Source organism: Dermacentor albipictus, chromosome 3 (genome assembly GCF_038994185.2).
Source record: "Dermacentor albipictus isolate Rhodes 1998 colony chromosome 3, USDA_Dalb.pri_finalv2, whole genome shotgun sequence".
Classification (NCBI taxonomy): Eukaryota; Metazoa; Arthropoda; class Arachnida; order Ixodida; family Ixodidae; genus Dermacentor; species Dermacentor albipictus.
Window position 1 is genome coordinate 172,605,744 of NC_091823.1, and position 12,793 is coordinate 172,618,536.

At 49.0% G+C, this 12,793-nt stretch overlaps 1 protein-coding gene across 1 annotated transcript in view; it reads right to left on the reverse strand.

Annotated features, from left to right (window-relative positions):
* The window catches only part of Sh (Potassium voltage-gated channel protein Shaker), a 400,727-nt gene extending 388,746 nt beyond the window's left edge, over nt 1–11,981 (reverse strand). Inside the window, exon 1 of the mRNA XM_065432054.2 lies at nt 10,111–11,981. Within this exon, the coding sequence (XP_065288126.1) occupies nt 10,111–10,199 (89 nt within the window). The 5' untranslated portion in view covers nt 10,200–11,981. The remainder of the gene's footprint in view (nt 1–10,110) is intronic.
* Between the last annotated feature and the right edge of the window lie 812 nt (nt 11,982–12,793).

The window sequence follows — 12,793 nt, forward strand, 5'->3', positions numbered from 1 at the left end:
ATGAAGTGATATTCGGCAATCTTGGTCTTTACGAACCTGCCGGCATTACAGTCAAGAATCGCTTGCTAAACAATTCTGATTTGATTAGCTCTGTCACGCGTTGACAATTAAGGAAAGGTTCGCATCTCGATTTTTTCTCTCGGACACGTGTTTCAAGTTGTTCGGAAACTTTTTGTTTCGTATAGCGGAGCCAGATTTCATAGAGGGCTTTGTTTATTGACTTTGGTCTGGCGGTTTGAAGCGCATTCGGAGTGTGCTTGCTTTGGCCGGAGTGGTTTGGCGCTGTTGATTCTCGGTCGTTGCAGCGGAGGTTCTGTGGGCCGAGAAAAGTAAAGACCAGCTGATGAAAGGTCGGCAAAGCCATTTCCTTGGCCCCATCAAGGACGTCACCAAATCAGCACATCGCATTTGTCGAGCCGCGTCGAACAGCTCGACTTCTGGATGTATTATCTGACAGCGGGGGTGCTGTTGTGCCATGCTACGAGCACCACGTGGCGACCACGAGGCGACCACGACGCGATGGGAGCTGACTTACCCAGTCGGTCTGAGGCGCTCCTACTGCAACCTGAACGCTATCATCCGCTATCTGTAAATATTGTATAAAGCTGTTCGTTTCTTCTTCGTCTACGAAATGAGTCAGTCTTTCGTCATCTACCCCGAAGTCACAACACAGCGCTATGTAAATGAAGCCGGCGAAATCTGAGACATTTGTAACGAAATTCTACTTTCCGGATTTGCATATAACTCCTTTGGTGCGTCAGCATTTGCCACGTGTACCTCTCTCCACACACACACAAAAAAACAAAAACAAAAACAAAACGAACCGTCAAATCGGCAGTCAGCGCTGTGTCCACGCACCGCGGGGTAGATGTCCCTGCTGGCTGTAGTTCACAGATGGACACGCGGCCGTATATAGGCCGCACAGGTGGCGCAGGGAACACGCGCCCGCAACCTGACGGTCGGCAAAGAATGAGAGCGAGCCTCGCCAGCAGTACGCCGTTACTGAGAAAGCCCGCGTGCGGAAGGATCATGCATAAAGAAAGAAAAAAAAATGAAAGGTTCCTTCCGATGCCCGCTGCGGATCAATAGCACTCTGCCGCGATCGGCGCCTCTTTCAATCAATAACGACACCGAAACAGAACACAGCGGTCGGAAAAGTGAAGCGCTACACGAGGCAAGCAAACGTGGGCGCACCAAGCGACGTACCGCGGGACAGCAGCACTGGGCTCGTGTGTGTGTCACAGCAAAAGGAGATCCAACGTCGCTCCACATCAAGTGGAATTAAGCAACAAAGAACCGGAGGAGCCTGGACAGTTCGTCGTTTATGAAAGAAAACTTCGAAAACCCAAAAGGGGAAACAAAACAAACAAAAAAATAAACGAAAGTATCAAAGCACGAACACCGCACAAGATCGACCCTGTGTCAGTGGTGAAAAGCGGATATTACTGCCGAGATCGAACATTATGAGCAAAGCAGGACACGCCAAGAAATTCCTGGCAGATAAACAGAACGACAATGAAAAAATAAATCCGCTTTCATACGATTTTTGTCTTTTCTGTACGATACGTCTAACGCTACCGAACAAGTTAATATAAGACAAGCGCGAAACATTTCTTTTGAATTGACGTTTCTCTTACTTTTCTGCTGTTTGTCTTGTTTTTGCCGTAACATGTGCTATCCCTACCTGTACTTACCTGCGCTAGAATAAAAATATATATCGAGTTTTCACTGGCACATTGCGTGCAATGGCAAGATAAAGGGAAGTAAGCAGGATATTGGGGACATTTTTCTCGCTACCAGTTCTTAACATTATGGGCAGTCACGAGAATAGACTACAGAGGAAACCAACTATACTAGAAAGAACGACCAGCTGTAGAATCATTCTTTAAAGCCCCGATAATGGCGGCGTTTACATGAATGCGACAGAAGCGTATCGTATCAACTAAACGAGGTAATTGCCTAGGAAGGCGTATCGCATCCAATGCGCAAAACTGGGGTAGCTTCAGCTGGATAATGCGCATTTCCAGCGACACACGTAAACAGAAGCGTATCATATCAAGAATCACGGGAAAGAATTCGTTGCAGGATGACAACCAGCCATGCAGGAAGGAAAATCTTAGCAGGAGCCCTGACATCACCCTTTGTGAAGCTGAATTGACGCTGGAAGTTTGTGCTAGTCCGCCATCGTGTCGGGCCGGATTCTCCCCTCTTGTTTACATTTATCGCATTCGGCGCGCTACCATTTAGGCACAGCCCCGCCGGGCAGGCGCGACGTGTAGCGACCTGCCCAACGGTCCAATCGCGGTGTATCCTATCGCGATACAACCTATGGCAAGCCCATCTGCAGTTTATGAAAACAAACATGCATGGCTGGTAGTGGCTTCCTCGGAAGCGTTTTGCTTTGATGAACACGTTTCGGGTGGCACTCAAAGCGCAGGTATGATGAGCCACAACGCGCTGACGAACAGTTCGGCAGAGGAGAACGTCGTTAGGCGTTTAAATACCCCGACCGCCGCCTGAGGTATATCGTTCTCACGATAATTGAATCTTCGCGGAACCAAAGTTCTGCGGTGCCGAACAGTAAGCGCGTATGGGTGCGGCTAGCCCGTTGACCGGGCCTGCGTTCACTCTTGCACCGCATCCGCCAACCTGCACTTCCCTGCGCCCCTCGAGCACCCAGATAAGATTACTGCAGTGAAGGGAGATCCGTCCCTTCCTTACTCGCAGCAGCCGCTTCCTTCCCATCATTCTACATGGCTGTGCACGTGCCACAGATGCATCGACCACTGTCAAAAGCAGGAACACTGAACAGCTGACATTGACGTGCAAGGTGTTTATTGTACATAATCTGAAGCACAGCTGTTTCAGTCTGTGATTACACGTTAGCATGAATCCACCGAAGACGGGAAAAATATCCCAAGTTCTTTCGGCCGTAGCGTGGTGTACGACATTGCATGCGCGCTCGCTTCACGCTTAGTACTTCCAGTCCCCCCTGTCCACAACAAGAGCTGGGAGAGAAAAATCTAGTTAACACAGCGGAACACGACACGGAGACTAACGCAATCTGCACACGCGATCTGATGATAGTTATTGTTATTGATGATGATGACGACGGCATTTCCTCTGGCCAATGAATGGCTCATACCCCCTTAAACAATGAGCGGCAACGGAGCCACTGTGGAAGGAGACGACGATTCTCGAGCCATTGCTGATGATGATAGGTGTTATTGATGATGATGACGACGGCATTTCCTCTGGCCAATGAATGGCTCATACCCCCTTAATGAGTGGCAACGGAGCCACTGTGGAAGGAGACAACGATGTTCGAGCCATTGCTGCTGATGATAGTTATTGTTATTGATGATGATGACGACGGCATTTCCTCTGGCCAATGAATGGCTCATACCCCCTTAAACAATGAGCGGCAACGGAGCCACTGTGGAAGGAGACGGCGATGCTCGAGCCATTGCCGATGATGATAGGTGTTATTGATGATGATGACGACGGCAATTTCCTATGGCCAATGAATGGCTCACACCCCCTTAAACAATGAGCGGCAACGGAGCCAGCTGTGGAAGGAGACGACGATTCTCGAGCCATTGCCGATGATGATAGGTGTTATTGATGATGATGACGACGGCATTTCCTATGGCCAATGAATGGCTCACACCCCCTTAAACAATGAGCGGCAACGGAGCCAGCTGTGGAAGGAGACGACGATGCTCGAGCCATTGCCGATGATGATAGGTGTTATTGATGATGATGACGACGGCATTTCCTATGGCAAATGAATGGCTCACACCCCCTTAAACAATGAGCGGCAACGGAGCCACTGTGGAAGGAGACGACGATTCTCGAGCCATTGCTGATGATGATAGGTGTTATTGATGATGATGACGACGGCATTTCCTCTGGCCAATGAATGGCTCATACCCCCTTAAACAATGAGCGGCAACGGAGCCACTGTGGAAGGAGACAACGATGTTCGAGCCATTGCGGCTGATGATAGTTATTGTTATTGATGATGATGACGACGGCATTTCCTCTTGCCAATGAATGGCTCACACCCCCTTAAACAATGAGCGGCAACGGAGCCACTGTGGAAGGAGACGACGATTCTCGAGCCATTGCCGATGATGATAGGTGTTATTGATGATGATGACGACGGCATTTCCTATGGCCAATGAATGGCTCACACCCCCTTAAACAATGAGCGGCAACGGAGCCAGCTGTGGAAGGAGACGCCGACGACGAACGCGTGGCACGAGCGCGTTCGCGCGGTTCCGCCGAGGGGCGTCAACGAGCTAGTTGGCGAGTTGTTAAATTAAATTATGGGGTTTTACACACCACCAAAACCACGATCTGATTATACGAGGCACGCTGTAGTGGGGGTCTCCGGAAATTTAGACCACCTGGGGTTCTTTAATGCACACCTAAATCTAAGTGCGCGGGTGTTTTCAGCTTCGGCTGTAGATTACACCCGTCCAGGAGCCAACGTACATCTCTGCTCGTACTGACTCTTGTTGGAAGGTATGCGTGCTTCTTGCCGGATAAACTGATTTTAACTCGTTTTATTTCAGCGGACAAGTGGACAATGAAATAAGCTTTCATGGGAAATTGTGTGTCCTCTTCAACACATTCTCTCTCACTTCAGTATTTTCTTTTGAGTCGGACTAGTTAGCGTTGATCTTGGCTGTTGCTTTCCTTATCTGTCTATATCGCTTATATTGAACTATATTTTGGCACTTGTTATCTGTGATAAACTTAAGTTTTCATCATTGTTTTTCTGTTCAGAAGACTGAAATCAATTTTCATCTTCTTCTGTACTCTCTTTATTTCCCACACTGTTACTCCCCTCTACAACAAAGGCCATACGGGCGCTGTAAACAAACAAACAAACAAACAAACAAACAAACAAACAAACAAACAAACAAACAAACAAACAAACAAACAAACAAACAAACAAACAAACAAACACCGCTTTCCCCTGACCTGAACGAAACAAAGTTTTGCGAACGAATGGCGGATCTCAGCGTACTTTTGTCGTTCTTATGCAGGAAAGTGTACAAAAAGAGAAACAAAAACACCGTTAATCCCAGTTGCCATGTGATGTATTAGTTAAAGGAAAGACTAACAAGAATAACAACATCAAAAATACACAAACACTTCTTATACATGAATTACGCAATAATATAATGACGGCCCATAGGATCATTGTTCAGTCTGCATATGGAGTGAAAGCTTGCGTAAACGAGAATGGCTGTTACGTAACTGGCGGCGGTCCGCCTTATGAGACTCGTGTGGAAATGAGAGAATGGCGGCGAGGCGCGTTTCAGCGAAACTGGAGCTCACGAGGTCAACCTGCGGTTGACTTGCAGCTCGTTAAATGAAACCGAGTGAGAAAAAAGAACTGCCACATCAGCAAACTTGCGCGACTTACTGCACGTTGGCTGAAAGAGAGCAGACTTTGCTTTCCCCTCCGTCTGCTCTTGCTTTCGGTAACCGCTGCGCCGACAAGCATTTAGGCAAATTGCAAAAGTCGCCGGCAAGTGACACCAACAACGTTGGCGGTGACAGCAGCAACGCGTTGCTACAGTTGATGGCGGAATAACGGCGGCACAGTTGCTATAAATTTACCGTATTTTCGCGATTCTAAGCACCCCCCGATTCGAAGCACACCCCCTCTATTTTCGCGAAAGAATTGGGAAAAGGGTTTGCATGCGAATCTAAGCACCCCCCCCCCCCCCCCCCCATTTGTTAGGAAGCGCGCGTAGCCAAGGCCACAGGGCGCTTGCTCACTCTGTCATCGAGCCGGAGCCGTCGGAGTCCCGAGGTGGCACGGCGTCCGCGGCGCGAGTACGCCGTACAGCCTGACTGTATACGGATGTATGGCAAAAGCTACAGAAAGCGTCCCCATCAACTATCGCAAAGAGGGTTTCGGACGCTTGGAAGCGGGTCCAAGTGGACGTTGTGGTCAAATCATTTAAGAACTGCTCGATCACAAACCACTTCGACGGAACGGAAGACGACCTGCTGTGGGATACCGAGAGCGGCGGTTCAAGCGGTGCGACGAACTCGAGTGGCAGTGATAGTAACTGAACATCCGACACAAGCGGTGGGTTCACAAGCGGTGGGTGTGCACCGATTTTTCTTTTGAATGTTTGCAAAATAAAATGTTATTTCTCGCACCGTGTCGTCGTGATGTCGCAGCGAAAAGAGGGAGGGGGGGGGGGTCATTCTAGATTTTTCGAATCTAAGCACCCCCCCCCCCCCTCACTTTGGGCATCGCGATCGTGAAAAAAAGGGGGTGCTTAGAATCGAGTAAATACGGCAGTATATCTTGTCTTCCCTTCAATGCGAAGTTCTAGAGACAATGTTCCTTCTTCTTTCTAATTCGGTTAAATAGGTATTTCTCCGTTGCAATAATTGCCAGCTATTTAACCCTATAGCGTAATCAGCCATTTTGTGCGGTCAAGCATCTCGAATGTCAGTGCGAGGTTGCATTTGCAAGAGATGTTGTAGCTGCGAGAGACAGTTGACAACTGGCATCGTTCAATAAAGAACGCTTGGCAGTCCGGAGTCAGCTGACTGAACAAGCACTCAACGCGAGCGGAGCAGCTGCCGGAGTAGTTGGCTTCACGCTCAGCCTTGGACGCTTTCGTCCGCTGTGTGCGGCGGACCTTCGTGAAAGTCTGCGCTTCGTGGCAACAAGGGCTGCAGAGTACTGACGCAAGAGTAATACAGCGAACAGAGTACTTGCGTGCAACGCTTTGCTGTCATTTGTCTTTCCTAAAGACGTTAACGAGAAAGAAGAAGAGAGAAAAGAATTCCAGGAAGATATTTTAAAACATAGCGAGGGGGGGTGGGGGGGGGGGAGGCTCTTGCAAATCACAAGTTCATGGGCCGCGTACGTCCAGAGGATGTGTGCAGCCTGCAGGCGTGCAACGCTCTCGTTGTTTATTATTCGCGAGTGGCGCCGATCCGCGACGTGGTTCCAACGGCGAAGTGCGCACCCTGCCTTGGTGATGTGCATTTAAGTTGGGCTTTGCTACAACGTACTGCGCCCGCGGGGTCGGCCGTAGTGCTGAAGGATGTCGGGATTACGACAGCCCGGGACAAAATAAAAGCGAGAGGAAAATAGAGCTTTTACCCAGAGAGAATAACGGGAAACGAAGAAAGGAGGTCAACTTCTCTGTTTTCTCTGCTGGAATAAGCATGGCCAGAAGCATGGCCAAGCAGCGCCGATAATGATGAAAACGCTCGTGGATAAATACTTTTGTAGAGTAAAGAAATCCAAGTTCAAACCGGGGTGTTCGTTCCTTAATTGGTGTGGCGAATATTCAACTCCTTCGCTACTCGCTTGCGTCTTACCCAGAAGACTTCATTCACGAAACTTCTTTAACATAAGAACACTTCCTTATTTAGAACGACAGAAAGCTGAGCTAGTTGGTAAGGATTCATTATGCAAAAAAGAAGTGAGGCGTGCAGACAGGACACAAGAGTAGAGAAGTGGAGAACAGGAACGCCGTCGTTCGTATTGTCCCCTTCTCTACTCTTGTGTCCTGTCTGCACGCCTCACTTCTTTTTTGCATATTGTACACTTCCTTATTACCCAGCATTCCGTTACCCAGTAATCATGAATGCGTGTAGCAGTAGCAGTGCTAGTCATATCGTACCAACGTTCACTTACAACTTATACTGCAACTTTGTACGTTGTGTGCCTACTGCATTGTATTTTGCTGCCTACGTCCAGTGGTTATTTATCAAATAGTGTTTGTGCTAAGATGTGTTGTGCCAAGTGTTACTGCTTAAAGGTTGTCTAATTTCTGTAAACGCTTCGTCACTCATTTCTAATCGCAATTGACGCCATTGTAAGAATGTATTCTTATGCAACAAAAGAACAAAAGGTCCCGCTGCAGTTTCTAACTTTGGGACCTCTTTCTTTATATATATATATATATATATATATATATATATATATATATATATATATATATATATATATATATATATATATATATATATATATATATATATATATATATATATATATATATATATATAGCGTTATTTAAACGACACAATTGAATCTGTATGTGCGTAACTAGACTAAGCGGTCTTTGACAACGGCTACTGATCAATCATTGTAGCTCTGGTATAATTGGCGAGTGCTTTGGGTCAGACCAGCGACAGGCTATACTTACGAAGCAAAACCCTTGGGAATTCCGCAACTGTCTTCGTCGAAGAACGTCACCCCACGCCCACGTGGAAACAATATCACACGAACGAAGAATGTAGAAAGTGACGACGAAGTGATTGAAGTATTCATTCAAGCAAGCAGCAATGCGACTGGTGACTAACTCTAGCCAACACGGAGCAATTCATGATAAAAAACGAGAACATGCTATGGTTTACCTTGATAAGATGTTTTGGCGTATAAATCGGTTACCATAGTTATTTGAACGTGTCCAAATATCTTAATTGTGTTCACTTCAAGCGCAAACACGATCGTATATTTCGCGTGCGTAATACATGCAGTATTTCAGTGACATGTAACTGATATTCGCATTGAGATTTAACGCGGCTAAAGAAGCAGCTTGCGTCGGTATAGAGGACCCGGGAAATGTAGGTAGTGGCTCGCGATATTTAGCATATTATGGGTAGAAACGCACAGTGCGGTTGCATGTTGATACTGAAAATACACATGAGGCCTTGTGTATAAGGCAGCAATATTGCTGCGCTTTTGTATACCGTGTTTGCACAATCCAGTTGATTGGTATTCATCAAAATATTACAACTTTCATAGCAAATACCGTGGCACTGGTGACGTCCGACTTACAATATGTGATTATTACCATGAAACATTAGAGGTGATGTGAACGTCACAGATTTAGCCACAATCATTATAGACTTCGGTAGAATAGTACCATTGCTAAAAGATTTTGTCAACAGGCGCACGTAGCGTGAAGTCAAAACGACCGACTTGAGCTTGTTCCACTTTTAATCAGCCGGTCTTCGCCCCATGTACGCTTGCAGTTGAGGACAGCAAGTGTTGAGACATTTGCATGAATGACCCTCGGTAACCAGCCAAAGATGTAGACCTTATGTAACGCAGCTTCCAGATACCTAATTAATTTCCTCAAAGAACGGCTGCTGTTTGCGGTCAATCTTGCGAGGATTGTGAATTGATCAAACTTTAGCAAATGTGTCAAGAAAACCTGTTTCATAGATAGACTTGTTAAAGGCGTGGGTATTGTTACCGACATTAAGGTGTCCTCTCACTTTGATCATAAAGATCGCAGGTATTTAATCGGGCGAAGAGCCATTACTAGAGAAAGTTGGCTTTACTCTGACGTTTTTTTGTGTGAAAGTGCACAAACGGAGAAGTGATGACGATGATATGTGGTGTTTAATGGTGGAAAGAACCAGATCTGGCCAAAGAGCGCCACACAAATAGGCCGGCGCCCGGCATATTACAATTTGCAATTTGCCCATGCAACGCAGGAAAGTGAAATGGTCGCGCCCATCTGTTTAATCTCCCTGCAGTTCCTTTCATCAAGGGCTATGCTGGAGATGGGAATTCGAGGCAATTAAGTAAAAGCGGGAGCCAACGCTTCGACAAGTGGACTTGTCGCGAGGTGTGTCACCCTGAATAAGACAAGTCCACTTGTCAAAAAGCTGGCTCCCGCTTTTGCCTTCTTCTCGTTTTGCTTATCACTCTGCAAGAGTGTTGTGTATAAAATTTCTGCAATGCTAAATAAAGCATTGCCTTGTGTTACAGACATGTGACAACCCAAATACCGAACGTGTGATCACAAATTTACAAATAAAGGGGAAAAAAATGCATTCAGCTCTAGCACTAAAAACAGCGCTAAACAACAGGAGGAGTGAAGGGACACAGACAACAGCGCTATTTTCACTCGTCCTGTTGTTTAGCGCTGTTTTTTATTGCTCGAAATCATGAACCAAACAGCCCAAATGCGTACCCTTCCGCATTCAGCTCTGTCATGACCCACTATTAAGATGGCGAGGCTTCATTTGGTTCAAAAGCTGGAAATCGCAAAGACAGGCACATCACGAACGAGTGATTTTAGAGGGAGAATCACTTACTGCCAGTTATAGTCGTGTAGAATTTCCGGCGGTAGCTGCGTTTCTTGACCACCGGTTCCGGCTTGGGACCATATGCCAACGGCCGCCATGACACCAGTTGCATCAGTTTTTACGGAAAACCATGCACCAAACTTCTTTGCTGGACACCGCGCACGTCATCACCACCATCATCATCATCATCACTGCCATCACCGGTACGAACAAGAACCAGGTCACAAACGCGGCATCGCCTTCGACGCATCTCACTGAAAGCAGCAGCACGTCAGAATGTTCCACTATGAAAAAAAGAGATGAAGTCGCTGAGATAGTAAAATCCGCCTGGTCAGTGTGTTGAACTCGAGAGGGAAGTGATCGTCATTTCCTATTGCTGAAGGACGGGAATGAGGAGCTTGCGTAGTGCCGTCTGTACACGAGGACCACATAGGGACTCGCGACGACTTGACAAGTGGCTTGGGTCCGCCGAGCTTCATTGTCGCACGTGGGATGGCGAGAGCAGCAGTCGAAATTTGCGGACAGCGCTTGATTGTCGCGTGGACGTCGCGCGCAGCCGGCCTGGAAGTGTCGCATTTGATATAAAACGTGCTGCCCTGACGCCCCACGAGAGCTTCCCACAGACGTCTGCACAAAGCTGCCTCTGCTTTGCTTCGTAGAAGATTTTTCTTCGACGTCTACAGCGAACTGCGACGCGGCGGCTGGGTCTGCTTTGGATACGATTTGTTGTTTTTCTTACCGGCCGTCTGCTGCCGGCTGTCGTCTGCTGCGCAGGTTACTGAACGCACGAACGTCGCTCCTGTTTACGCAACGGCGCCACGAACCACGCGTCCGTCTTCGCGTCAGCCTGCGTGCTGTCGGCCGGTGCAAAATAAAGCGTTCGAACGGAACCCGCCGCCGCGCCTCAGTGGATGCGCCCGTCCCGGGGCAAAGTCAGGTCGGGCGGAGGGCTTAGTCTCGTGGCTCCATTCCAAGAGAAACGGGCTCAGTCGAGTGGCACAACGCTATCAGGATCGGATCTTCACTGCAGGGTCCCCCTTTCTGCTCTTCTCGCGTCGCCACTCAGTGCGAGGGCGGTACGCTTTTAGACGTGCTCTCGCCGTAGACGGGCGCGCCCCGGTTTCCGCCGATCAGTGTTGTGCTTTCGAGCTCTTGCACGGGAACGGACGTACCGATGTGAGACTGTGTGTACATCCGTCGCTGACAAACTGGACATTCTCCGTTATGTTGAGCACCATAGGTGACCGACGGAACCTCTGTGGGGATGGAAAATGCATGCAGAGGCGATACAGGGCGTGTTGGGGATGTCGCAGTTGATCACTTCACGGTCGGGGTACCACAGCCGGCTCTCAGAACTCGTGCAGTGCTGACCGGAATGGGTTTCTGAACGACCCAGAGCGAAGAAAAGCACCATTGCCTAGCGACACCGCGAGTGGGCTTCTTAAAAGAAGACTCTCACTGTGGAGTGGCGAGCAGAAGAGCAGCCCTGAGCGCACGGGACGAGAGTGCAGCATCTCAGCGGCGTTGTCCGCGACGAACCGAGCAGTTATCCGCATCAACAAAGACAGGACTGGCCACAAATGCTGGACGTAGCAGAGAGGTAGAAGCAGCAAAAGCGACGGCCGGAGTAAAACGGCAGGCGAATGAAAAGAAGGTGCCCCGTCCGTCAAAGCGCGACGAAAGCGGCATACAAAGCACAGGTACTGTTGTCGGGACGGGAAGAGCGTGGACAGTTTGACAACAACAAACGAGTGGCGAGCAGGAGAGGTCTTTGGCACAAACGTTGCTGCCTGTCAAGAGTTCCTTTTCGAGTCGAACGTCGGGCTGTCGGTGACACTTGCCGCGGGCGCCGACACCTTGCGCAGAAACGGGAGAAGGCGCCGAGAGCGTTCGGCGGCGGCAAGGGCGCGCGTGCTCTGGCGGTGCAGCTGCCTTCCAGGAGGCGTGCTGTTCAAGATGGCAGGTCGGCGGGCGCGCGGCAGAGAGCGCTGCGGGGAAGCCCGCTGGCCGCCGGCCGACGCGCGAGCCACTGGGGCCGCCCGCGCGGCCGCCGGCTGCAGCCATCGCGCGCATCCGTGACGTCAGGCGAGGCGCGCCGCCACGCTGTGCCCGCGACAGATGGCGCTGCTCTGCACGCTTCCCGTCGCTGGAGGCGCTTCACCATTCACTGCGGCTCCGGCTCATTACGACACTGGAGCCGCACTCGCGCGCTACTTCAATTCCGTCGTCGAGACGCGCCGTGACACGCTGAAGCAGTTGCAGTAGTCGATGCTGATTATCCTCCAGAGTTCGAGTCATTCGTTGCACTTTGAATCCCTTCAGTTCACACGCTCAGTCGCGCACTTACTAGCCTCGGCCGAAATACCGCGTTTACTCGAAAATAGGCCGAACACGAATATAGTCGGCCCCTATATAATGAACTGGCCGACAAATAAAAAAGATACAATTCCAATATAGGTCAAACCATATCCCTTCAGAAAAACGGAAAGCTTTGAACATGACATACTTTTATTCTCCGTAACTTCGGCTACTAAATCTCGCTAGCCGAGGGATTATTCTGCATCCTCCTCGGAACTGCCAGGAAGTCGTCCTCGTCGGATGCTTCAAAGGAGTCATCGGCACCACGAACGACGACGTCCTCGGTGCCGTCAATTCCGTTGGATACGCAGCAGTTTTTAAGCCACTATGGATA